The following is a 27700-nucleotide window of genomic DNA, read 5'->3' as shown; positions in this document are numbered from 1 at the left end:
TCTTCTTTCTTGAGGCTTTAATTTATTCTTTGAGGTCTTCATTCAGAAACACCTTCTTTTTAGCAACACATCCATCATTTTCATCTGTGTAATAATGTAATTTTTTTGGTATATGTTTTTTGCCTTTCATTGTCATGTTTCTTTCTTCCTTTCTTGCAGGAGTTTTACATAGGTCCCTTGCCAGTTATCTTTAGGTCATCAATCAGCTTTGAAAGGGGCTGCTGTTGTGAGCTAGCTGTTTGCTGACACATAGCATTGGGGAGGGGCTTGAGTTGAATTCATCGAATCTGTTGCATTTCCAGATCTTGTTTCTGTTTCTGAGCACTTTCTTATGAACACTCTTCCCTAAGGCCTGAGCAGACTGTCTAGCATCAAAGCTTTAAACTCCAGCTCCTCATATCATGATCTAGCCTTCTGAATCCTTTGATTAAGATAAGCAGCCTCAAATTTAGTTTAGGGGTTAAGAGTTCAGGCTAAGTAGTGAAAGGGCCTTGGTTCAAATTTTGCCTGTCCTACTTTTGGTTTATATGACTTGGGACAATTTACTCAGCCTTTTTGTACCCCAGTTTCCCCATCTGTAAAATGAGGAGAAGAGCTCCTGTTTCTTGGGGTTGCTTTGAGGATTAAAGTAACTGATACCCTTAAAGCATATCATCTGGCACAATGTTAATAGATATGAGGTAATCACTACCTCTACCTCTTGGGTTCAAGCAATTCTCCTGCCTCAGCCTCCTGAGTAGCTGAGATTACAGGCACGTGTCACCATGCCTAACTAATTTTTGTATTTTTAGTAGAGATGGGGTTTCTCCATGTTGCTTAGGCTGGTCTTAAACTCCTGACCTCAGGTAATCCACCTGTCTCAGCCTCCCAAAGTGCTGGGATTATAGGTGTGAGCCACCACGCCCAGACGAGACATAGGTTTTAAAAAGCAAAATTGTAATGCCAGTCCATTTTCTTTCCCCAGCCATGCTGAGAGATTGCTATTTGCAGAGACGGAGCCTCTTTACCTCTCTTGAGCATCCCCTGCCACTAGGTGATGTCCGATGGGGCCCAGAGTAGCTCCCAGACAGGCTGAGCACCGCGTGATTAACTGCTTTGAGGCATGAGGCGGCTTATGCATTGCTTGACTTCCATGCACCTTAAGACCTCTAATTCTATCCTCCCTGACCAGGTTCAATTTTCACTGCATTTGGCAGCCCTTCTGAAAACCTCGGGCTCAGGACTATTTGTAAGTTTCTTCAGAGATGCTTTCCTTTTCATTGTTTTCTATTTGCCTCTAAAGAGAGGGCAGGACAGAGGTAACTTTACTCTGGAAGATGTTGATAACGGACGTTTATATTACGAACGTGAAAAGGAAATTAAATCAGGAAGTTTGTCCTGTGTTCACTGTGCCCTGTCCTGTTTTATCCTGTCATTTACAGTCCATACATCCAATAACTGTGCATTGAATGGCAGCTGTGAGCAGATGCTGCTCTAGAAACAGGGCACACCAATAAGTCACTATCAAGTCCAGCTCATAAGAGTTTGCTGTCTTGTTGTGGGGATTGAAAGTCACCGGGCAAGTCAATTAACGTAACAGCCCTATGCCATAGACCCACTCCTGTGATACAGGACCTAGGACTCTGATACAGGATCATGTTCCAGGAAAGGGCTAGGGATGCATTGGGATTTTCATTCCCTCAGCCCTGGTGCAGCCTTCCTGGGCCCTGCCACCTCCAGTGGCTTCATGCCCACTTGCCCCAGTGTCTAGTACTGATATTGTCATTTTCTATGTGTGACCTGGTGAGAAGAGGGCTGGGAGGCACTGCCACAGGATGAGTGTGTGTCTGCAAGACAAGGGAGGAAGGGTGCCTGGGTCAGGAAGACCTTCTAAAGGGAATGATATCTAAGTTGGCATTTGAAGGGGTGGGTAAGGAGAGATTATAATATATACTCTAGCTTTCCTCACCCCATTGGGAGAAAAAAATCAATAAATGTGGTATCTGGAGGTCTGGAGACTGATTAGTGAAAGGGAAGCAGTAGCCACTTGTTGTTCAGAGTGAGTCTACTTCTGTGACCAGCAGACCCTTCCCCTGACCACCCTCCAGGGCCAGAGTGATTTACTGGCAGTAAACAGATGTAAGAAAAGCAGGAGAGAAATGGCTGGCTGCGCTTGCAGCAAGATTGCTCCTGCCAGGCTGTTGGTAGGCTGGGAGGATGGAACAAGCAGCTGTAATTGGTGGACTTGCTAGAGCATAAAGGAAGCCCAAGGAGCTGGGGTTAGGCAGTTGCCCCTGCCCCCCAGATGTTTTCACAGCAAGGGATAAGCCACATAATCACCTGCTCCAGGCCTGGCTCTCCAGGGCTGGGCAAATCCAAGAGCATCTTCCTGCCTCCAGGCAGGGACACGCTATGTTATAAACACGATCATGTGTGACCGTCCAGGAGTCCTTCCGAGAAAAGCCTCTATCAAGTATGACACCAAAGCCAAGCTGCCATAATAAATGGGGTTTTGCCTCTACATGTGTATTTCAACTGTGTTAGGGTCTGTGCTTCAGACACAGTATCTCATTTATTCCTCCTAACTTGTTGAGGGACGTGCTAGTATTATCCCTTTTTTAGGTTAAGCAGCTTCTCCAGGGACAAGCTTTCCTGTCATTTAGTGAGCAGAAGAGCTGGGTTCCAAATGCAGGGAGGCTGGGCCCAGAGCCCCTGCTCCGTGGATGGTTAAGATGTGACCAGACTGGTGGTGGCCCGCCTGCTGCTGCCTCCTGTCTCATCTCCCTTGCTTTGTGCATCTGGACCTCCTCTGACTCACCATGCTCTGGATTTCTTTGCTGTCATCACTTTAGAGATAAAGGGACTTTTGAAAAGACAAAGCTAAAATCTTTAGATGAAGTATTTTTTTAAAAAATATTCCTGGTTCTTAAACTGGAGGGTTCTAGGGCCCCGTGTGAAGCTGCATGTTTGAGAAGAAGACCAGGAAGGCATCTGGAGTGGCTTCTGTGTGCCTGGGATCTTAGCGGAAACTTCTTTATTTAGGAAGTTTTGCCCACTGCAGCTACGTTTGGGGTCTCTGGGAAGTGACTGTTTCCCCATTTCCTCTTAAGAATGTTTTCCATTTCCCTTGTAGAGAAATGACAGTGGCCCATCCTTGCATGTGATGGAGGTTTAGAGCCTGGTGAGTCCACATATAGATTTTCTTGGGTGGGCACCGTGGCTATTACACATTCCTCTGCCTCGGAGCAGAATAGCAACAAAGCACACCGATCTCCTTGAAAAACTAGATTTCTCCAGTTGTTAAATTCAACTCAAAAAGAGCACATATTCTACAACATCTTAAGACAGCCCATGGTACTGGAAGAATTTGAGTTTTTTTAAAAAAAAAAATAATGTATTTTTGATAATTTTCTAGTATGACTTGAGTTTTTTCATTCCTGATGCATCATAGGTCAGTATGGCGGCTGGGCCAAGTGTGGTGGCTCACACTTGTAATCCCAGAACTTTGGGAGCTGAGGTGGGAGGATTGCTTGAGGCCAGGAGTTGAGGACCAGCCTGGGCAACATAGTGAGATTCTGTCTCCACAAAAAAATAGTAAGAAGAGATACTTAGATGGGAGTGGTGGCACACATCTATAGCCCCAACTACTCTGGAGGCTGAGGCAGGAGGATTGCTTGAGCCCAGGGCTTGGAGGCTACAGTGAGCTATGATCAACCCATTGTACTCCAACCTGGGCAACAGAGCAAGACCCTGACTCAAAAAAAAATATAGCAGCTTATTTAATGTTTTGTTTTTTATACAATCCAATTCTACCAGGTTGACTTTCCCCACAATTGTGTTTTTGTATTGCTCTTACATTTCATGAATTTTATAAGAAATACATTAAAACATTCTAGTAAAATTCAAATATCACAAATAGAGCCAAATTGTTCTTTGATTTCCACTTTAAACTTGTTTGATCTGTTTTGTGCTTGCTTTGATCCCATCACACAAAGACCTTTTGATGCCATCAATTCTTCTCCTTCTTGTATTGTTCTCAAATGTTTGTTAACTTATCAAAGCAAAATGTGCTTATAGTTAGGGAAATTAAATAGATATCATGGAGGGAATAAAAGTTAAAAATTTTAAAATGACAGTAAACAATAACAATAAAAATCCTATAAAAAGGATTACAACATTCCCCTGTCCTCCAGAGGCAACGACTTTCAAATCTTAGGGCTTTCTCTTCAGATGCTTAAAAATATGAAAGTTAATTCTATACATATATGACTATCTCTTATTCTTTGTTTTATTTTTTCTAGATACAGGATCTCACTATGTTGCCCAGGACTCCATCTCCTGGGCTCAAGTGATCCTCCCTCCTCAGCTTCCCCAGGAGCTGGGATTACAGGTATATGCCACAGCACCCAGCTATTATTCTTCAATTCTTTTTTTTTTTTTTTTTTTTTTTTTTTGAGGCGGAGTTTCGCTCGTTACCCGGACTGGAGTGCAATGGCGCGATCACGGCTCACCGCAACCTCCGCCTCCTGGGTTCAGGCAATTCTCCTGCCTCAGCCTCCTGAGTAGCTGGGATTACAGGCACGCGCCACCATGCCCAGCTAATTTTTTGTATTGTAGAGACGGGGTTTCACCATGTTGACCAGGACGGTCTCGATCTCTTGACCTCGTGATCCACCCGCCTCGGCCTCCCAAAGTGCTGGGATTACAGGCTTGAGCCACCGCGCCCGGCCTTATTCTTCAATTCTTAAACCCTATCCACTGACTGTGATGGGGGTGAGGATTTCAGCTTTCTTGTGTCACTTCTTCTGTTCTTCCCTTCTCCCCAACTTTAATTTTTAAAAATTAAGTCCTTAGTCAATTATACAAGATGGATTGTTTCTTTACTGCAGAGCCAAATAATGTCTATGGTTATTTTTACTTTCTTGAACATCTTCCCCTTGCCCCACCCTGCACTCCCCTTGCCAGAGTTAAAACTGCATCACTTAAAAGAAAAAAAATATGCTTAGTTGTCCAAAGCATATGACTAACTCCTTCTGTACCTATAGCAGTGCTGAAAACAGAATTTTCCCCATCGTCAAGCACGTCAGCTTCTTTTCCTCGGAGATGATCTACCCAAAGTCTCTGACTTTCTGTTGTTTTAAATGACAGAGACTTGAGTAAGTTTGCCTGCTGGTGAGTAGGAGCCCGTAGAAAAGGAGAAGTGGAAGAAGAGAGTATGCAGGAGGGGCCTTGATAATCGGTGGCGCCAAGTCCTTCTGGGAGGAGAACTGCACGAGGTCTGGGATCAGGTAGAGGAAGGACACCTTTTAAATTGAGTGCAAGACAAGAAAGGTGGAGTAAGGCTACAGGCAGGGTCCAAGGCTGGGCCGTGAGTGGAAGTAGAATAAGTTCCCCTCTTGCTGTTTTCTCTGTGACTAATAGGAGGTGAGGTTAGCTGGTGGGAATGAGGGAGGAGGAGAGTGTGGCTGGAGTCTTGGGGAAAGTGGATGAGGTTGAAGATGAATGTGAGTCAGAATTCCACAGGGTGAGGCAACTGTTTGGATTTCTGTTTTTCCCCAAATCCCATGTTGAATTGTAATTCCCAGTGTTGGAGGTGGAGCCTGGTGGGAGGTGACTGGATCGTGGGGCGGTTTCTCATGAATGGTTTAGCACCATCCCCTTGTTGCTGTTCTTGTGTTGGTGAGTGAGTTCTCACGAGATCTGGTTGTTTAAAAGTGTGTGGCACCTCCCCCGACCCTTGCCCCTGCTCCGGCCATGTAAGACATGCCTGCTTGCCCTTCACATTCCACCATGATTGTAAGCTTCCTGAGGCCTTCCAAGAAGCTGAGTAGATGCCAGCATCATGCTTTCTGTATAGCCTGCAGAACAGTGAGCCAATTAAACCTCTTTTCTTTATAAAAATTACCCAGTTTCAGGTATTTCTTCATAGCAATGTGAGAACAGAGTAATACAAACTGGTAGGGAGCGATGAAAGGAGGAAGGAAGGTGAGGGCAATTGCCAACTGATTTGTCCATCTTGACCAATGGCTACGGGCTGGGTGGCTCTTTAACTTCCTGTTCCCCTTAATGTGCAGGTTCTCTACTGAGAGAAGGTTACATCAATCCAAACCAGTGCTGCAACATCAAAACAGAACATTGGAGGGTTTTGGTTTTTTTTAGATGAAGTTTCCCTCTTGTTGGCTCGCTGCAACCTCCACCTCCTGGGTTCAAGCAATTCTCCTGCCTCAGCCTTCCAAGTAGATGAGATTACAAGCACCCACTACCATACCTGGCTAATTTTTTGTATTTTTAGTAGAGATGGGTTTTTGCCATGTTGGACAAGGACAGGCCAGTCTTGAACTTTTGACCCCAGGTAATCTGCCCGCCTTGGCCTCCCAAAGTGTTGGGATTACAGGTGTGAGCCACTGTGCCCGGCTACATTGGAGGCTTTAACGTTAATATTCTGTTCTTACATATCTGTAGGATAAGTATGCAATCGTGGGCTAGAGAGGGAAGTTACATATATCAACACTCCATTTTTAAATGTCCCATTTTATTTTCTTTTATTTTATTTATTTTGAGAGAGAGTCTTGCTCTGCCACCCAGGCTGGAGTGCAGTGGTACGATCTTGGCTCACTGCAATCTCCACCTCCTGGATTCAAGCAATTCTCCTGCCTCAGGCTTCCTAGTATCTGAGATTGCAGGCTCCTGCCACCACGCCCAACTAAGTTTTGTATTTTAGTGGAGACAGGGTTTTACTATGTTGACCAGGCTGGTCTCAAACTCCTGACCTCAAATGACCTGCCCACCTCTGCCTCCCAAAGTGTTGGAGTTTACAGGCATGATTTGCACCCAGCAAATGCCCCATTTTAGACGCTACTATGCTAGTTCTTTTTCTCTTCTCACTTGGATTATTTTGAGAAATGTGGAACAAAGATTATTAAATGTTTATTTGTACAGGGCACTCTTCAAGATAAACTCACCACATGCATATATGACTATCTCTTAACTCACTATATAATCCTGCTCTGATGAAGCTTATTGTCTAGGCAGTCATCTAACCTGGCTTTAAGCATTAAAAAAAGCCAAAAACATTCTACAAATAAGTATTTAGAGTGGAGAAGGTAGAACTCAATTACTTCCAATTAGTCAGGTGGTTTTACTGTAAAGGCCAAAATCACAAAAGGGAAATTTGTTGATTTAACTAAAAGGTCATGGATGGTTGGCTGACTCCCACTTCTCACCCTACCCCAAACCCTGCTCCTCTTTACATTGACTTTATTCTCACAGAGCTTCCCTCCATTTGCTTCAAGATTAGCAGCCCCAGCTGAAGGTGAGTACCCTGCTCTCCCTTCCTCCTTCTGAGGGAGTAAGAATTCAACTGAGCATGGCCACCTGGAGGATGTGCTAGACAGGAGGGGGAAAGAAAGTCAGGGGCAGTGGCCACCAATTCCTCTCCTCCTGACCAACGGCAAAGAGTTGGGTGGCCTATGAATAATGTGAGGATGCTGGAGGGTTTTAAGCAAGAGAGGGACAATTCTAGGTTTGCTGGGCTGCTGTGTGAGGACTGCTTGGTAGAGGAGGGTAATGGAAGCAAGGAGACTTGTAAGGGGCCATTGCAGTGTGGAGTCTAGGGCAGAGGGGATGTTAGCTGGGTCCAAGGTACTGGTGGTGAGATGGAGATGGACTCAAGAGATTGTTTAAGATGGAAAATACGGACGTCTTCGAACCTGACTGAATATGAGTGTTGAAAACACCTTCCTGAATCTTTCTTTGACTCCGTTATTTCTTACCTGTTGGCATTAAGTCAAATATTAACTGTCTTCTACATGGAGAGAGGCAGCTTACCACATGGCAGCTTAGAGCTCGGGCAGCCATATAGCTTGTCCAAACTGGGAAGCTTTTGAGCGTGAAAAGAGTGATGCAGTTATCACACTGGGGTGCCAGGCTCCTGGGCCAGCTGGGAGAGATGTTGACCCTATTTAGAGCCTACAGTCACATGGAGCTGACCTTGAGTTTTGCCTCTGCCGTCAACTAGCAGTGTGTCCTTGGATAAGTTATGTTTTTCATTTTGTGTGTGTGTGTGTTTTTGAGATGAAGTCTTGCTGTGTCACCCAGGCTGGAGTGCAGTGGTGCAATCTCAGCTCAGTGCAACCTCTGCCTCCTGGGTTCAAGCAATTCTCCTGCATTAGGCTCCCAAGAAGCTGGGATTACAGGTACCCATCACCATACCTGCTAATTTTTAAAAATTTTGTTTTTATTTTTATTTTTTTTAATAGAGATAGGTTTTTACCATGTTGGCCAGGCTGGTCTTGAACTCCTGACCTCAGGTGATCCACCCACTGCAGCCTTCCAAAGTGCTGGGATTACAAGTGTGAGCCACTGTGCCCGGCTTGGGCAAGTTATTTAACCTCTGTGAACCTTCGCTTCATCTGAAGAAATAATGGGATTAGAAAGTGTATATATGCCTCATGGGGTTGTTATAGGAATTAAGTGAGCCACTATATGTGAAACAATGAGCCCAATTATCAGGATCATGATCTAATAAAATATTTGTATATAACAAATATATAGATATTTTATCCATAAATGATATACACAAATTCTTATATATGTAGATATAATACATAAATATATTGCTTTTTTTGGACTAATCCTTTGAATGTAGAAGAGAGCAAATTTTCTCTACTAAAGAACTTAGATTCAGAATCTTAGAAATTTAGTAATTGTAAGCGTGTCGGGGAAGGGAATTAAAATGTAAAGTCAAAGCTTGCCCTTTGATAACAAAATGATGAAAAACAATCCTGTTGCTAATGTGATCAGCCTTTTGGGGTAACTGAGCAATGTGATTGAGTTGCTGGGGTTCCCCAGGTCCCTACAAAGCCTGCAGCATCTGTTGTGTCTGAAAGGTCAGAGGGACTGAGGAAAAGGGAGCTGTGCCTGCGGTGGGGACAGGGTCTCACTTGGTCTGCTGACCTGAGCCCCACCTTTGTGATCCCCCAGTAATCTCCTTATTGGTCATTTGGATCTTCCGTCTCTCATCCTGAGACCTGGAAGGTGATGGGATCAATTGTACCCCAAACCTCAGCATCACACAGTAAACCCATGTAACAAAACTGCAAGTGTACCCCTTGAATCTAAAATGAAAGTTGAAATTATTTTAAACATGTTACAGAATGTGCACAATGGGTATCAGATTTTCACACCACAAATTCAAGTGTATACCATAAATGTATTAGTCTTAAAAAAAAGAAAGGAGGTTACTTCCCCACCACTCCCACCTGCGCTGCATGACTAGTATTCTGGCTTATATAGCAGTCTCTGAACAGGGAAGATGATGTGGCTCCTTTCTCCATTTTCCCAAGGTATGACAGTACCATTCTGCATGCCTAGGAGAGAAGTTAATTTATTGTATACTATAGATGCCTTGGGCATTAGAGTTTAATCCTCTTAGGGAATCTGGGATGAGAAAGACTGTGACCTCAATCAGCCAGAGATGAAAATAGGTCTGTGGACTGACAGCATCACCTTCAGAAGATGCGGAGGAATGGTCCACACCCAGATTGCTGCCCTGTGAGGCCCCATCTAAGCAGCCACTGGCCTCTCTGGACCCGCTGCCTCCTAGGGTCCTACCTCTCCCTATGACAACTGGAGCACCAGCTCAGCCAGTGCTTCCCTGAACTCTGATGGCCTGACAATGTCTCCAGCTCCATCCTGAGAATGTCACAGGTCCCCAGACTTGTTCCTGCTTCTAGCACACATCCTTCCCCTCGCAGGATGCTTAAGCCTGCAGAGCTGTGTCCGGCTGGGGCTGCTCGTTTAGATGGAAACTCACTCACCAGATGGCAACTCACGTCCCTTCACTGGCCTCGCAGTTCGTGCAGTTCAGATTTTTGCTGTAGCAAAATCATAAATTACTGCATATATGGCGTGGTAAAATAAAAAACCAATTTCATGGGAGGCCGAGGCAGGCAAAACATGAGGTCAGAAGTTCGAGACCAGCCTGGCCAACATGGTGAAACCCTGTCTCTACTAAAAAGATACAAAACTTAGCCTGGCATGGTGGCAGACACCTGTAATCCCAGCTACTCAGGAGGCTGAGGCAGGAGAATTGCTTGAACCTGGGAGGCAGAGGCCGCAGTGAGCCAAGATTGCACCATTGCACTCCAGCCTGGGCAACAAGAGCAAAATTCCATCTCAAAAAAAGAATTGATATTTGTCCCCACTTCCTGGCACAGAGCTCCTGGGAATTTCCTTGGTGTTAGGACTGCCTTTTATTATCCTTAATAAGCACCTTTCAGCATTGCCTGAGTTTATGCTGATGAGATGACTCTTGGCTGAAGGGCTTTGAGGTAGCATCAGGATGGGGACTGGTCACCTGAGAGACCACAGCATGATTAGAGGATTGGGACTTTCGGCCCCCACCCGTCCCCTCAACCCTCAGCCTCCGGGGAAGGGAGAGTGGCTGGAGATTGAGTTTAGTTACCAGTGGCCAATGATTTAATCAATTATGCCTATGTCATGGACTTCCATAAGAAACCCCTAAGCAATGGGGTTTGAGGAGCTTCCATAATGGCACTTCCATAAACAACCACCCCTAAGCAATGGGGTTTGAAGTGCTTCCAGGTTGGTGAACACGTGGCGGTGCTGGGAGGGTGGGGCACCCAACGAGACCATGGCAACTCCACCTGCACCCTGCTCTGTGTGTGTCTCCTCCATTTGGCTGTTTCTGAGTTGTAGCCTTTATGATAAGGGAGTAATAGTAAGTTCACCATTTTCTTCTGCTTTGTGAGTTGTTCTAGCAAACTATGAAACCTGTGATGGGGACATGGAAACCAGAATTTGTAGTCATCTGGGCAGAAATGTGGGTAACTTGGGCCTCATATTCGCTGCTGGCATGTAAAGGGGGTAGTCTTGTGGAGCTGAGCCCTTGAACTTTTGGGATCTGAGGCTAACTCCAGGTAAAGCATGTCAGAATCCAGTTGAATTGTTGGACAACCATTTTGATGTTCAAGAATTGGAGAATTGGTTGCTACAAGGAAACACCTCCCCCCTACCTTCCCCCTACCTCCCCCCAACATATAGTATCAGAAAGAATCAGGGATATGGGCTTTAGGGATGCTGGAAATACTGAAAATTGGGCAAGTTAATTCTGAGACTGTCAAGGATATGGACTTTATCAAAAGCTGTTTTCTCCAACATAGATACTCAGTTGTTTACTTGGGAATTCTTTAAGCTTCATGTTACTGCTTTGCCTTGCCTCCACTATGCCCCAAAAAACAACCCTCCCAATCTCTGCACGTGTCTCTTGGGAACTTTGGGTACCATATGCTAGAAGAGCACCAAAAAAGGAAGCTATGGATTGTTCACTTGCTGCAATGGTACAGCTTTAAAAAATGGTGAGGAGGCTGGGCGGTGGCTCACGCCTGTAATCCCAGCACTTTGGGAGGCTGAGGCAGGTGGATCACCTGAGATGATCAGCCTGGCCAACATGGAAACCCCGTATCTACTAAAAATACAAAAAATTAGCTGGGTGTGGTGGTGGTGAGCACCTGTAATGGCTCAGCTACTCGGGAGGCTAATGCAGGAGAATCGCTTGAACCTAGGAGGCAGAGGTTGCAGTGAGCCGAGATCATGCCATTGCACTCCAGCTTGGGCAAGAGTGAGACTCTGCCTCCAAACAAAAAAAAAAAAAAAAAAAAAGGTTTGGAAATTAATTTTGCTTTTCTTTTGCTTACAGAATACATTTGACATCGCCACCAAGAAAGCTTCTCTGGACATATTTCTGCCCAATGAACGGAGTATTCAAGTCGAAATTCTAACATCAGACACTGCTGAAAGAATCCTAGAGGTAAGCTTTGTTTAAACTCCAGCCCAGAACTGAATCTAGGGATAGTTCTGTTTAGAAAGCAGAGAGTGGGATACGGTTACCTTCCAGAAGCTTCTGACCTGTTGCTTTACTCCGTGAATGACTTACCTGCCGAGGTACTGGTATTTCCTGGGAGATCGACCAAGGAACCTGCGATACGGCCAATCCTCGAGGGCCTCTTTGGTTTCGCCCTCCCTGGGGGCACCCATTTTCCAGAGATCTCTTGGAAGGCTGCTGTCACTTCCTTGGCACTTAGCCAGGGCTCTGGCCTATAAATATGTAAATGCTTTATTATTTGATGCCCTGCAGTTGGGGGCAGGAAGGAAAGTGGAGCTTGGCAGAGTCTGAAACAGGCCATATCTCGGTGTGCTGGTGACAGGTCCTGGCAGAGGGTGGCAGGGGAATTATTGAAGGTTCCTGTTCTCCCACAGAGAAAATTCTTGAAACCAGGGCTCCATCAGGGCTAATTCTGGGTGCAGAGGATCCAGATGTGAGTGGTGGTCCACTCTCTGAGGACTAACAAGGCAAGACCCAGAAGGCTTTTCCCTTCTTCAGCAACTCTGCCTCCCAGACCCTTTCTCCATCTGCTGAGTGGAGCTGCAGAGGGGACGCTGTCTTCTCACACCCACATCCTGCTCCCAGGGGGCCAGCGCCAGGCTCTTTTCCTTTGGAAGGTCTTAGTTCTAATCCTCCAGAGAAACATACAAGAGAAAATGCAAAGTTATAAACATGAAGAAGAGTCAGAAAGTTTCTAGGACCTTTCAAAGGACAGAAAGTTCTTGTGCTTGGGTTATGGTGTCTGACCCTTTCTGAGCTGAGAAATGGAAGCACTCCCATTTTGGCTGCTGGGTCTTCAGGCCTGCCTTGACCTAAGCTATTTCTGTATCTCCAGCCTCTCTCATATTCATCGCCTCTCCATTTCTTCCTCTCCATCCCACATCTGGACCTTAGTCCAGCCCTCATCATTTCCCAGCTAGATCTCTACAGCTACCCCTAAACTAGCCTCCCTCCTTCTAGTCTTGCGAATCTTCGTTACTGATTTCCAGCATAGTCTTTCCAAAGAGTGTGAAAGGTCCTTGATGCTTGAGGGAGTTTGTACCCCAAAACAAAAACCATAAAAACACAGTTCCCTCAATTGCCCGGGACCTAGAAGTGAAAGACAGATTCATAAATGAAGGAGGAGTAGGAAGGCAGTAATAGAATGGGAGCCACAGACTGCATGCGTCTGGGGCCAGGCAGGTAGCTCTGGGGTACGGCTGCAGGAGGGGAGATAATTTGGAAATGGATGGAATTGTTCAAAACAGGAGAGCACCTGCCTTGCCCAAAGCCATCATCATTGACTTTTTTTTTTTTCACACATTGGCCTTGCTGACCAAACTAGACATACCTGCAGCTGAAGGCAGTGGTGGTGGTGGTGTGTGCGGTCCTATCTTCTGAGTTTAGGATGAGTCGTAGATTCAAACTACAGTCATGTGCCACATAACGATGTTTTTTGGTCAACATTGCACAGCATGTACAATGGTGGTCCCATAAGGTTATGATATAATATTTTACTGTACTCTTTCTATATCTAGATATGTTTAGATACATTAATATTTACCAATATGTTACAGTTGCCTACAGTATTTAGTACAGTCACAAGCCTACTATGCTACTACAAAACTGGGCTAACAGCGGGCCATACCATCTAGCCTAGGCATATAGTAGGCAATATCATTTAGATTTGTGTAAGTTCCCTTTGCAGTGTTCATACAACGAAATCGCCTAACGATGCATTTCTCAGAATGTATTCCTGTCATTAAGCAACACACAGCTGTATAGTGCTGCTGCGTAATGGCCATGTCAATTTGGGTAAGTTACTTTACAGACAGAAATAGTTCACGTTCCAGAGACGATGGCAGTTGTGGTTATTGATCATTCTTGGTATTGGTACTGATATCGGAGGGAGTGCTGCTTAATATGGAGTAGGGAGATACCTCTCGGGTTCTGTGGTACCATCTGTTTTGTCCATTTCCCTTGAAACTAATAGCATACATTTGATGAGATACATTTGCAGTCAGAAAAATGTGCTTCCCCTCTTCCAATCATGTTGGCTTGTGAGAAATTCAGACCCAAGACGTTGACATCATTGGATCAGATAAGTTTAATTGGAGGTTCTACCCTAGAAGTGGTAGAGTTTCCATAACAGGTGGAGCGATCACTTGACCAGCCACAGGTTTGAATTTCCTTCCAGGAACTGGGACATTCTCTAGGTTGCATAAAACCGTAATTTAAGTTTTATAATTAATAATCATCTCTGCATCTTCTCCAGCACACTTGCTGCCATTCTCACTTTGCTTCCCCAGGTTTGCCTCACCCACAGCCTGCCTTTTACTTTTCAATGGGTTTTTTTGTTTGTTTGTTTTGAAATGGAATTTCACTCTTGTCACCTAGGCTGGAGTGCAATGGCTCTATCTTGGCTCACTGCAACCTCTGCCTCCTGGCTTCAAGAGATTCTCCTGCGTCAGCATCCGAGTAGCTAGGATTACAGGCACCTGCCACCATGCCCAGCTATGTTTTTTTTTTTTTAGTAGAGACAGAGTTTCACCATGTTGGCCATGCTGGTCTCGAACTCCTGACCTCAGGTGATCTGCCTGTCTTGGCCTTCCAAAGTGCTTAGATTACAGGCATGAGCCACTGCACCAGCCTCAATGGGCTCTTTAAAGGCCAGCAGCAAGCTAAAATCTAGAACTACTGTGGTGCTAGTGATGGCGTTTGTGTTTTGAATCATCATTAACATTTGCTAAGCAGAAAAATATTATGTATTTTTTGCTGATGCTCACTCCTTTCAAAAGAAGATGTTTATGTCTTTATGAATGTGAAAGGCTTCTTCATTTTCCTTTTGCCCCCACACCTCTCCTCTGTCTGCCTTGGCATGTAAGCTTGTTGATTTCCCTAAATTAGACAAAAGAAAAAAATCTCATTTGAGTGGACCTGGGTCAGGTTTACTCTGGGAAAGATGTCTTTACTGTGCTGTTACCTACCACACACTCACCCACACACAGAATAGTCCTGTGTTTGGCTTTTGGGTGTTTTCCAAAACATGGGGCAAAGGGAGAGACAGAAAGAAGGGGAAAGGGAATTGCATTGAAAGTGTTGAAACTATTTCTGGGCTGCTCTTTATTTTCAAAGCTATGTTGAGAACACCCACTCATACCAGCCACCTAATCAGACTGTTTCCTCGGGGTAATTTATGGATCTCTGACAAGAGAAGGCCCCTTTTGAGCCTGGTATTTGTACAACTGCCACCTAGAGAACTGGGAGCCATGGGTAAAGCATCTCTCGCTGGCAGTGCCTGGAGGCAACTCCTTGAGTGTTACGGAAGTGATTTAGGGAGTTAAAACCAGGAGTCCGAGGAAATTACTGGAGAGCCTAGTGTTGAGGAGCTGTGCTGGGTGGACGGCAGGGAGGTAGTCTGTGGTCATGCAGAAGTTTCTGCTAAGGGAGGGTGAGTAGATGCCCAACGCTGAGAAGGGACAGCCTGATAGACTGATGGTAAAAATGAAGCCACTGGTGTTGAAATAAAAGCCGTTTGTTATAAAGGTCAAAGAGGAATGTGAAGGAAGGCAGCCTATGCCCGGGATCTGAGGTTTTCATTTTGCAAACATCGTAGTAAATTACACGTTGACCATCGCAGGAAACATCAAGGAGAAGCAGGCCTGGCGTGTCAAAGGTGGGCAGTAGCGCATGCACGTTTGTATGTCAGACAAGCGGTGGGGAGTGATCCTTCTCCAAATATCTGGTAATGCAGCCCACAGGAAGGTAAGTTAGTGTGCAGGCTCCAGGGACAGACGTCACAGAAGGACAGATGTTCCTGGAGCATGGCTGCTGCCCTCCAGGGGAAAATAAAGACCAACCCGATCCAGGAGTGTGTCCACATCTGAGATGGGATGACCAACCTCAACTGGGGCCAACCTCTGTCTGTTGGGGTGGGACTGATTTTTATTTTCTTTATTCTAATTTTTTGTGTTTTTAAATTTTTTAAAATGAGTGCCATTTTTGGATTCCAAAAAGCTGAGTGTTCACTAACCAATGGCAGCACTTTTTATGGATGTGTCCAGCCCATTTCCAATTCTGCAAGTCACAGGATGCACGGTGGGCACAGCTAACTTTTTCCCCTTCTGCTTGTTTTTGGTTAAAGGTGGTGTCACACAAAATTGGACTGTGTCGGGAGCTCTTGGGCTACTTCGGCCTCTTTCTTATTCGGTTTGGCAAGGAGGGCAAGCTCTCTGGTAAGAAGGAAGGAACAGATGAATCAGCTAGGAGATGGGGTGGACAGGTATGAGCAGGGGCTCTATGCAAGAGTCACAGCTGAGGGGCTGGCCGCCCCCGGGGTGTGGTCCGTACTGCTGTTCTCAGTCACTGGATTAAGGGTTTGGGGAATGGGAGGTTGTATCCTTGTTAGGGGAGAGTGGAGGCAAACCGCTTATACTTTGGTGGTCCAGTAACTGCACTTGTGCACCCCCAGCCCTAATCCTGTCCCCCTTCCCTTTACCCCAGGCCCAGGCCTGACCACTGACCCCCCGCTGGCACCCTTTCCTGTGAATGGAGTGCTAGACTCCAGGTGTCAGGGCGCCCCACCACAGCATCATTTCCCCTTGTTTTTGTTTTGTTTTGTTTGTTTGTTTGTTTTGAGATGGAGTTTCCCTCTTGTTGCCCAGGTTGGAGTGTAATGGTGCAGTCTCAGCTCACCGCAACCTCTGCCTCCGGGTTCAAGCCGTTCTTCTGCCTCAGCCTCCTGAGTAGCTGGGATTACAGGCTCCTAATGACACCTGGCTATTTTTTGTATTTTTAGTAGAGACAGGGTTTCTCCATGTTGGTCAGGCTGGTCTCGAACTCCTGACCTCGGGTGATCCACCTGCCTCAGCCTCCCAAAGTGCTGGGATTACAGACATGAGCCACTGTGCCTGGTCTCATTTCTCCTTTTTAAGGAACATTTGTGGATGATATCAATGAGTTAATAGATTCTTTTTTTCAAGTGTAATGAGATAGTGTAAGAAGACGGTCCGATTTTCATCTTTTGTTTTCTCTACAGTATGTTTCTAGATATTACAAAGTTTTTTGTGTGAAATGGTATCAGTTATATTAAAGTAGTTTATAAATGTCCTCAAGAAGCCGGGGGAGGTGGCTTTGAGTTGGAAGCTAAAGGGTTTGTGTAGTGGGTTGGCTGCTAGACACCGTGGTGATGTATGAAGGCTCTGGATGTCTCTGGACCTGTTTTTTCATCTATATCACAGTGTAAAATATCTCCCACTCAAGGGGCTGTATTTTATGAGGATCAAATGATATTTATTTTTTGAATGAACTTCAGAAAGTTAAAATTACATATAAATACAGAGGATATTCTTACTGCGATTTTATTATTTCCAATAAGGTTTTATTTTCTCATTTGAAAGCTGCTATATACAAGCTGTCTGTGCTGTTTCAACCAGTAAGACTGGCTTTCCTCTTTCTCTAGTTGTAAAAAAATTGGCGGACTTTGAACTCCCTTATGTTCGTCTTAGAAGTTCTGAAGTGGAAAACTGTAAGGTTGGACTCCGAAAGTGGTAAGTAGGTACTGAAAGTGACAGAAGGCATTTGAGGATGTCTTGCCATTGCCCATCAGGACTTGTCAGAGTCACGTCACATCCTGCTCACAGCCTGATAGCTGGAGACCAAGAACTTAGGGAAGGTTGTAAGAAAAGCAGTGAAGGCCAGACACTGTGGTCTATGCCTGTAATCTCAGTGAAGGCCAGGCGCTGTGGTCTGTGCCTGTAATCTCGGTGAAGGCCAGGCGCTGTGGTCTGTGCCTGTAATCTCGGTGAAGGCCAGGCGCTGTGGTCTGTGCCTGTAATCTCGGTGAAGGACAGGCGCTGTGGCCTGTGCCTGTAATCTCGGTGAAGGCCAGGCGCTGTGGCCTGTGCCTGTAATCTCGGTGAAGGCCAGGCGCTGTGGCCTGTGCCGGTAATCTCGGTGAAGGCCAGGCGCTGTGCTGTGGTCTGTGCCTGTAATCTCGGTGAAGGCCAGGCGCTGTTCTGTGGTCTGTGCCTGTAATCTCAGTGAAGGCCAGGCGCTGTGGTCTGTGCCTGTAATTTCGGTGAAGGCCAGGCGCTGTGGTCTGTGCCTGTAATCTCGGTGAAGGCCAGGCGCTGTGGTCTGTGCCTGTAATCTCGGTGAAGGCCAGGCGCTGTGGTCTGTGCCTGTAATCTCGGTGGAGGCCAGGCGCTGTGGTCTATGCCTGTAATCTCAGTATTTTGGGAGACCAAGGCAAGAGGATTGCTGGAGCCCAGGAGTTCAAGGTCAGCCTGGGCAACATAGCAAAACCTCATCTCCACTAAGAATCGAAAACCTTAGCCAGGCGAGGTGGTGTGCATCTGTGGTCCCAGCTATTCAGGAGGCTGAGGCAGAAGAATCACTTGAGCCCAGAAGATTGAGACCGCGGTAAGCCAAGATTACACCACTGCACTCCAGCCTGGGCTGTATCAGTGCAAGACCCTGTCTCAAAAAGAAAAGAAAAGCAATGAAAATGAGAGGGTGAAATGAGCTAGTTTCTGAATATTTGTCCTGAAGAATAGGATGTTGGCTGCGTGTGGTGGCTCAAGCCTGTAATTCCAGCACTTTGGGAGGCTGAGGTGGGTGGATCATGAGGTCAGGAGTTTGAAACCAACCTGGCCAACATAGTAAAACTCCGTCTCTACTAAAAATACGAAAAAATTAGCTGGGCATAGAGGTGGGTACCTGCAATCCCAGCTACTTGGGAGGCTGAGGCAGGAGAATCACTTGAACCTGGGAGGCGGAGGTTGCAGTGAACTAAGATCGTGTCACTGCACTCCGGCCCCAGCAATAGTGTGAGACTCTGTCTTCAAAAAAAAAAAAGAATAGGAGACGTTGACTTTCACTAGTCTCAGGTAAATATTCAGGGTGGGGTGGGGCATTAAAATGAGGAGGGCGGCCATCTTTCTGCATCTCTACTAATAGGTGAACAAGAAAGTAAGACTTGAAAACTATGGGTGGGGCTAGGACACGTGAACTGAAGTAGGTAATTGCGGGAAATGGCTGGCCTTGGGTTGCTTTGCAGTGGATTACTGACTGTATTAATGGAGGGACTTTGTTGGTGATTACAAGCAGATCTGATCCATCCGTAGAAGTGTGGTGTTCCCTGAAGGCGAAGGGTGGATTCAGCCAGTTTGCAGTGAATTTGAACTTTAAGTATTGGGCTTACACATGTCTAAAGGATGTGTACCAGGGCCTTCCATATTCCTAGATCAATAGGACACAAATGTCCCTCTGCAGGAAATATTGTCATTTCCTCCAGTAACAGGGGCCTGTGGAGAACAAAATATTATAGAAAATAGCACCGAGCAGCAGGACCTTACACACCCCCTGTCCTATAACCTGCAGTTCCCATGTTTATTACCGTGGCTGCAGGGGAGTGCTCCTTAGGCTCCTCTCTCCCAGCCCATTTATTCTGTTATCTGAGTACAGAGGCTTTAAAGAAAGGTATTTTGAAATCTAAGAATTCCCTTGACCTTGCGATGCCTTGCTTGAGAACTCCAGTTTGTGACTTTGAATTGTGGAAGGATATTCTCAGCAAGGCAGTTCATAAACTGCTGTTTAGAAGTATACTGAGGAATGGTCAAAATCTTGAGGTGGCCAGGCGCAGTGACTCATGGCTGTAATCCCAGCACTTTGGGAGGCCAAGGCGGACAGAGATCGAGACCATCCTGGCTAACCTGGTAAAACCCCATCTCTCCTAAAAATACAAAAATTAACTGGGCATGGTGGCGCGTGCCTATAATCCCAGCTACTCAGGAGGCTGAGGCAGGAAAATCACTTGAACCAGGGAGTCAGAGGTTGCAGTGAGCTGAGATTGCTCCACTGCACTGCAGCCTGGTCACAGAGCGAGACTCCGTCTCAAAAAATAAAAAAATCTTGAGGTGTGAAACCCTGAGAACGGGAGGAGGACTTGGTTCCATCCAATGGTTTAGAGAACAGCTGTTCTGGAGGCTGCTCACTGTAGTGAGTGGCTGAGCACAGTTGTTCCTGGAATCAGATTATGTGAATCTAAGTCACGGCTTGTTCAGATCTTAGCTGCATAAACTTAGCCAAGTTGTTTAAGCTCTCTAAGCCTTAATTTCTTTATCTGTAAAATGAGAATAATAAAAATAGTGTCTACATCATAGGACTATTGTCAGAGTTACGTAAAATAATCCCATATACTCAGGAAGTTTTGGTCATGTTTGTGACTGCTATATTGATGGTGATGGTGATTACAGGAAGAAAAAAAAAATCATGGGGCTTAGATTTTCACTCATGTACTCTCCTGAAAACTTGAGATCAAAGGAGAGATGAGGATCCTGCTTCTTACCTTGAAGCTTGAATTAGAAATTAGGCCTTGCCTATGTCTTTATTAAATAGGTAAATTCTAGATATGTTCAAGAGAAAACATCTCCCCCAAATTATAAGCCAGCATCTCAGATGCAGGCAGACTGCCTCTGTTGATGGGAACTGGGAAGAAAGGAAGTTCCACTTCTGTTGTTAGAGCTGAGGATCCTGTCTCCAGAGGGGAGATTCTGGCATAGGCTCCTGCAGGGGCACCATCCTCTTTCCAGAGGGAAGTCTTGCCAGGTGGAAGCTGGAAGGCTTGCTCCAAAAGCTGAATGATTCCCAGAAGGTGAAGCCTCAGTGAGGACTAGTGGCATCTTAAGTACTTTTCTGTATGCCATGAATTGCCTGGGTGCGTCTCTTCAATGATGATGAAATGGCTTCCTCCAGGCCAGAGGGTGCCTGTGCTGGCCTGTGGGAGCCCCAGTCTGGGATGGGTCTGTTCTCTGCACACGGGGCCTCTGGGATGTGTGTGTGCATAGTTACCTGGAATGTAAGTAGGGATGCTTCAGTTACTTCTCCCTACCCCAGAATGAAGTTGACCTTCAGGCACAGTATTTATGCTTTTCCTGCTCTAAGCCAACCCCATTGCTCTATTCACCCTATTCTTCTGAGCATAGTGACTCTGCTTCCCTCTGCTTACCTCTGCCTTCTAGTTGGTAGAGATCAGCCATAGGTACCCTTTCCTGCCAGTTGCAGTCCCTTCTTAACATGCTACTGTGTGTCTACGGTCATTCATTTCAGTTCCTCGTGATTCTGGATCTGATAGGCAGACACAAAGCCTCTGCGACTTGCAAGTCACTCTACCAAGATGCAGAGGGGCAACTCTGGATAGGACCCAGCCCCTGGCCTGGGGGTTCTTCACAGCTGGTGTTAAGAAAACTTAATCAGAGCGATGATTGGAATAAACTCAGGGTGCAGAGGAAGCACAGCGGACAGGCGGCTAACACAGCCTTGGGGAGTAGGGACCAGCGGAGGGGGCACTGCATGAGGCTTACAGAGAAAGGCCAATCCATCAAGGAAGGAGACTGGTGAGGGCCTTGGTCTTCCAGGCAGGGGGAGAGGAGAGAATAGATGGTTAGAATGTAGTGTTGGTGGTGGGGTTGGTGAGAGATGGAACTGGAAATGAAAGCGGGGGTGGTCCTGGGAAGGGCCCTGGAAGCTAGAAGAATAAATATCAAACTCTGGGAACAGTGAGAGTCTGAAAAGTTGCACAGGAAAGGCCATACTGGTTAGAATGTGGAGCATGAGATTAAGGGCACACGACTGAGACACAAAGCCTGGGAAGGAGGTTCCCAGAGCAGCTCAGGCAAGAGATGAGGGTGGCCCTGGTGCAGGGTGGTAAATACAAGGGTGGGTCCGTAGGGGGCCGATGATTACGCCAGGTATTGTGCGGTGGAGAAAGGACATCCAGGGCTCGTTGGCCAAGAGTGAGGCTGAGTGTGAACAGGGATGCAGACCATTCCCCTAAGGCTTTATTTTTGTGCCTCTTTACTCTCAGAGCCCTCCAGGCAAGAGCTTACAGTGTAAAGAAATTAGGAAACAAGAGGTAGAGGGGCCGAGTGAGAGCCAGGCTGGTGGAGGGTACGGCTTCATTGAAAAGGGAGCCCTCGTTCATAGGGTGGAGGGCCATCACTTTCCAAAGCACTTGCCAGGTGTGCCCATGAGCCATGTCACAGGAATGAATTACACATTCCTGAATTTTGCAGGTATATGGATCCATCCCTCGACTCCATGCTGATGGATTGCAAGGCGGCCGTCGATTTGCTGTACATGCAGGTGAGGGTCACCGAGAGCTCTGACAACACCATAGATCACTGGCCATGTTGGCCTGGAATCACTTAAAAACATTTCGTGGTAGTTAATAACTCTACCTCCATACCCAGAATAGGCAAATTCATAGAGACAGAAAGTAGAACAGAGGTTAGCAGGGGCTGGGGGGAGTGAGGAAGGAGAAGTTGTGATTGTTTGATGGGTACAGGTTTTTGTTGGGGGATGACGAAAAAGTTTTAGCTCTGAATAGGGGTGGTGATTATCCAACATTGTGAATGTATATAATGACTCTGAATTTCGGGAACAGTTAGAATGACAAGTTACGTTGTATATATTTTACCACTATAACAATAAAATGTAAAAAGTAGAGGAGTTTAGAGAAAGAAAAGGAATTCCATCTATGCTTTAACAATCCCTCTCTGAATTTGCAACCGATACACTGTCATCATGAGCCTAGAAAGGATATCCCTGATACATTAAAGCCACGTATGATCCTAACTCTCACTCTAACATAGCCTTCTTGCCTCTCAGCCAACAAGCAGCCTGCCTGCCCTTGGCTCCAGCTGGGTGGGTGTGTGGCCTGCACAGTTGCGCTGGGCTCTGTGCTCAGAGAACCCACGCTTCTATAATGATCGTTGTTGCCATCTTGAAATTCTTCATTTTATTTTTATTTTTTATTTAAAAAAAAATTAAATTTTTGGCCAGGCACAGTGCCTCATACCTGTAATCCCAGCACTTTGGGAGGCCAAGACAGGAGGATCGTGAGGTCAGGAGTTCAAAACCAGCCTGGCCAACATAGTGAAATTCTGTCTCTACTAAAAATACAAAAAATTAGGTGGACGTGGTGGCGGGTGCCTGTAATCCCAGCTACTTAGGATGCTGAGGCAGAAGAATCGCTTGAACCTGGGAGGAGGAGGTTGCAATGAGTGGAGATTGCGCCACTGTACTCCAGCCTGGGCGACAGTGCGAGTCTTCATCTCAAAACCAAAAAAAAATTAAATTTTCATTGGTACATAGTAGGTGTATAATATTTATGGGTTATATGAGATATTTTGATGCAGGCATGCAGTGTGTGATAATCACATCAGAGTAAATAAGGTATCCATCCCCTCAAGCATTTATCCTTTACATTACAGACACTCCAATTATATTCTTTTAGTTATTTTTAAATGTGCAATTGAAGTTTTTTTGACTATAGTCATCCTGTTGTGCTAGCAAATACTAGGTCTTATTCATTCTAATTTTTTTTGTGCCTATTAACCAAAATTCTTAATTTTTGAACAGCATTTTCATTTTGCACTAGATAGACCCTGAAAATTATGTAGTTGGGGGCCGGGCATGGTGGCTCACACCTATAATCCCAGCACTTTGGGAGGCCGCGGCGGGTGGATCACTAGGTCAAGAGATCGAGACTATCCTGGTCAACATGGTGAAACCCCGTATCTACTAAAAATACAAAAATTAGTTGGGCATGGTGGCTTAGCCTGTAGTCCCAGCTACTTGGGAGGCTGAGGTAGGAGAATTGCTTGAACCCAGGAGGCGGAGGTTGTGGTGAGCCGAGATCACGCCATTGCACTCCAGCCTGGATAACAAGAGTGAAACTCCGTCTCAAAAAAAAAAAAAAATTATGTAGTTGGCCTTACCTACTACCCCTACCCCCATAAATTTCGAGCTTGGCCTCAGCTCCCTTCTCCTGCTTCATGTGGTAAAGCTTCTGCCAAGCAGTGGAATGGTCAGCCAGTGCTGCCCCCAACATACACACCCAGGTCACCAGCTGCCCCAGGTGTTCACACTTACCACGCTGCCATCTTCAGAGACCTGATCTTTTCCAAGCTTGGCTCGACAATTCTGGGAAGAAAGCTCAGAAACTTCTTTCATTGAGTTCCCTGAGAATTCCCACAGTCTATTCTCAGGCAGCAGGCAGGGTGGTGGGTCACAGCCCTGCCCTGTTCCAACCCCACCCAGGCTTTCCAGCTCACTCAGACTAAACCCCAAATCCCAATGCCCTTGTTCTATTTCCTCCATAGCATTTCTACCATCTGACTATGTAAGAGAGTGTGTGTGTGTGTGTGTGTGTGTGTGTGTTGTGTGCATTTGTTTACACTCTCCCTACTGGAATGATTTTTCCATGAAAGTGGGTATTTACTTGTTCACTGCTGCATCCCCAGAAACTGGAACCGTTCCTGGCACGACATCAGCATTAAGCCCTGTGGTGGGCCTGGTATCATATTAATTAAGTGCATTATGTCACTGGAGCTTCATAACAGCTCTGTAAGGCAGTTGGTACCATCCACATTTTCAAGAAGAAAAATAATAGGAGTGCTGACAAAGGATTGAGTAGTGGGTTTGGATTAATACAGGATGTAGATAAAGAAATTTAACACCACTTATTTGTGGGTGGCTTTTATTTAGCGTGATTCTAAGCTGCTATGCTCAGTAGCTTTCATAAACTCAGGAGAGAGGAGAGAGATGGTGGATAGGTTATTACTTTTAATGAGCTTTTCCAGGGGAATGTTAATGAAATCTACTCTAGTACTTTGGGTATAGCAAAAAGGTCGGTGGGTAGGTTTTGATACTCTGGCTTCCTAGAGGGCGTAGAAGAGGGAAAGAAACTTAGCCCATGCCTCCTTAAGTGACTTTTAGAGATCAAGACCCCAAAGCTCTTCTAAATTCTTTTTTTTTTTTTTTAAGATGGGGTTTCACCATGTTGGCCAGGCTGGTCTCAAACTCCTTACCTTTTTTACCAAGTGATCAGCCCACCTTGGCTTCCCAAAGTACTGGGATTTACAGGTGTGAGCCACCATGCCCAGCCAGCTCTTCTAAATTCTAAAAGGGCAAACCAAAATATCATTTATTAAACATTTAGTGTTCACTGTTGTGTTTTTATGGCTGGAATATAGCTTTGAGTTCATTCTATATTATACATTAATCCATGTATAATCATGTTCAGCCTGGGCACGGGGGCACACGCCTGTAATCCCAGCACTTTGAGAGGCTAAGGCAGGTGGATTACTTGAGCTCAGGAGTTCAAGACTAGCCTGGGCACTATGGCAAAATCCCATCTCTGCCAAAAATACAAAAGTCAGCCAGGAGTGATAGTATGTGCTTGTGGTCCCAGCTACTCAGGAGGCTGATGGGGGAGGATGGCTTGAGCCCAAAAGGCAGAGGTTGAAGTGAGCTGTGATCACACCACTACACTCCAGCCAGGGAAACATACCAAGAAGCTGTCTCAAAAAAAAAAAAAAAAAAAAAAGTTCAGTGTACCTGTGTTATGTGAGTTAGAGTAGAATGTTCTACTTTAAATGTTTATGGAGGCCCATCCTTGCTACTGTTTCCTTGCTGCTATAATGCATTGTTAGCTATGTCTGGTTTGATACCAAGTCCTTGGTTGAGATTGCATCACATCATTCCAATATCATTCCTGTGGGAAGCATTATCTTTATGGCATGTCTATTGCTTCTCATTGTGATGACAGGTCAGAGCTTCAAGCATCATAATGTGACTTTTTAAATCTGTCTTCATTAAGGAGTTATAAACCACAGGAAAATGGATGATGATACTACCTCTGCTCACAGCTAGAAAAAAAGGTGGCTTCATGGAAGGCACACTGAATTGCAGTTTCAGAAATGAATTCTGTCCCTTGCTCTGCCACTGGCCCTCTCTCTGGGTGACCCTGGGCCAGCCACTGCATCCTTCTGAACCATGCCACCTCCCTGTAGAGATGAGGTAGAATTAACATCGTCTCTAAGTTTTCCATAAGCTTTAGTAGACTACTATTCAAATATTAGCTCATTGCCTGGCAAAGTCTCCAAAAAATTGGAGTTGATGTCATAATAATCTTTATCATCATCATTATCGTTCCCTGAATCTAGGTAGAGGAGCTAAGAAGTCAAAGGTGGCCCCAGGGTCAGCAGGAGAGTCAGGACCACAATTGCTGCCTCTTTTGGGAGGCCTGCCTTGGCTCTCCCCAGAAGAAAATGCCTGACTTCCTCCCAGTTCTCCCAACCAGACTCTGAATGGCCAAAGGCAGAGACTGTCTCGTTCCTCCTGTGTCCTGGGTGGCTGGAATATGTGAAAGACTAAGAAGCAGCCTGGAGCAGTGGCTCATGCCTGTAATCCCAGCACTTTGGGAGGCTGAGGCAGGCCATCACCTAAGGTCAGGAGTTCAAAATCAACCTGGTCAACATGGTGAAACCCCATCTCTACTAAAAATACAAAAATTAGCTGGGTGTGGTAGTGCACACTTGTAGTCCCAGCTACTTGAGAGGCTGAGGCAGAAGAATCGCTTGAACCTGGGAGGTGGAGGTTGCAATGAGCCAAGACTATGTCACTGCACTCCAGCCTGGATGACAGAGGGAGACTCTGTCTCAAAAAAAACAAAAATAGGTAATGAATCAAAACAGTTACGTTACCTTTGCTGTAGGCCATCTGCATCTCTGTCTGAGGATCCAGTTGCTCTGATGGTGAATGGCATGTCTTGGGTTAGCACTTACTGCCGTGACTCCTGTTTATCTTTACACAGCCATCCCTTCTCTTCGATATTGTTGCCCTGTGCTAACAGCCCTTGCCGGGCACTACCATCAGGTACAATTCAGGAAAGAAAGCAGTGTTTAGTTCTTCACACTCATGCTTTCTCGATGGTCTGTAGGTTTGGTTTGAAGAATTGCCAACAAGGAGAAAGCCTTGGGGTGGATAGCCTACCTGGTAAGAATTCAGTGGCTTGGGCAAGGGTAGGAAGGCTTGGTGTAGTGCCCAGTCCTGGGTTTGCTCTAACTCCTGCCACTTACTTGCTGGGTCATCTTGAACATCATAACCTCTCGGAACCTCAATTTGCTCATCTGTAAGATGGTGGTATTGTTCCTTCCCACAGAATACAGTAGGCACCCCTTATCCTTGGTCTAGCTTTCTGTGGTTTCAGTCACCTGCGGTCAAGCATGGTCTGAAAATATTCAATGGAAACATTTCAGAAATAAACAACTTTTAAGTTTTAAATTGCATGCCATTCTGAGTAGTGTGATGAAATGTCTTGCTGGCCTGGAACATGAATCATCTTTTTGTCCAGTTGATTCATGCTGTCTGCATCATCCACCTGTCAGTCACTTAGTAGTGATCTCAGTTATCAGACCCACTGTCCTGGTGTCCCAACACTTGTGTTCAAGGCCCCAGTTTTACTTAACACTGGCCCTAAAGTGCAAGAGTGGTGATGCTGGAATATTGTTACCATTGTTCTCTTTTCTTATTAGTTATTGTTGTTCATCTCTTCCTGTGCCTCATTTATAAATTATTTTTATAATTTATTATAGGTACGTATATGCAGGAAAAAGCATAGTATATATAGAGTTTGGTATTATCCACAATAATACCAGGCATCCCCCCAGGAGTCTTGGATAGTATGCCCCGAGATTAAGGGGAACTGCTGTAGTTGGGAAAAAGTCAACGACAAAACTGATCTCAAACAAGTTTTCAACAAATATTAGTTATTTTTCTCCTCCTCTCTAAATCCCATGTCCTTTTCCCCCAGCCTAAACAGCAGTATTTAAAGTGTGTTCAGCTTTTTATTCTTCTCTTGGAGATAAAGCTTAACCTGCCAGTATCACTGAGGGATGTAATAGACAGGCTTATGTTCAGACTAAGGTGAAAATAAGCTCCTGATAATTGACAAAGAATTGCTGGGCATTGCCGTATGTAGGACACTGG

At 45.6% G+C, this 27700-nt stretch overlaps 1 protein-coding gene across 2 annotated transcripts in view; it reads left to right on the top strand.

Annotated features, from left to right (window-relative positions):
- SNX31 (sorting nexin 31) overlaps positions 1-27700 on the top strand; it is a 77144-nt gene that overhangs the window by 21335 nt on the left and 28109 nt on the right. Inside the window, exons 1-5 of one of the 2 annotated variants that reach the window (XM_064384129.1) lie at positions 11029-11099; positions 11699-11809; positions 16008-16098; positions 17325-17412; positions 21940-22009. In XM_064384129.1, coding sequence (XP_064240199.1) covers positions 11064-11099; positions 11699-11809; positions 16008-16098; positions 17325-17412; positions 21940-22009 — 396 coding nt within the window. In that variant the 5' untranslated portion in view covers positions 11029-11063. Of the gene's footprint in view, positions 1-11028; positions 11100-11698; positions 11810-16007; positions 16099-17324; positions 17413-21939; positions 22010-27700 lie in introns of those variants that run through there. The other variant, XM_021675738.2, reaches the window with a different exon arrangement.

The sequence above is a fragment of the Aotus nancymaae genome, unplaced genomic scaffold (assembly GCF_030222135.1).
Source record: "Aotus nancymaae isolate 86718 unplaced genomic scaffold, 86718_ANA_hifiasm-v0.15.2.pri h1tg000036l, whole genome shotgun sequence".
Lineage (NCBI taxonomy): Eukaryota > Metazoa > Chordata > Mammalia > Primates > Aotidae > Aotus > Aotus nancymaae.
The sequence above is the reverse complement of the archived record's forward strand: the minus strand, read 5'-3'. Positions and strand labels throughout refer to the sequence as shown.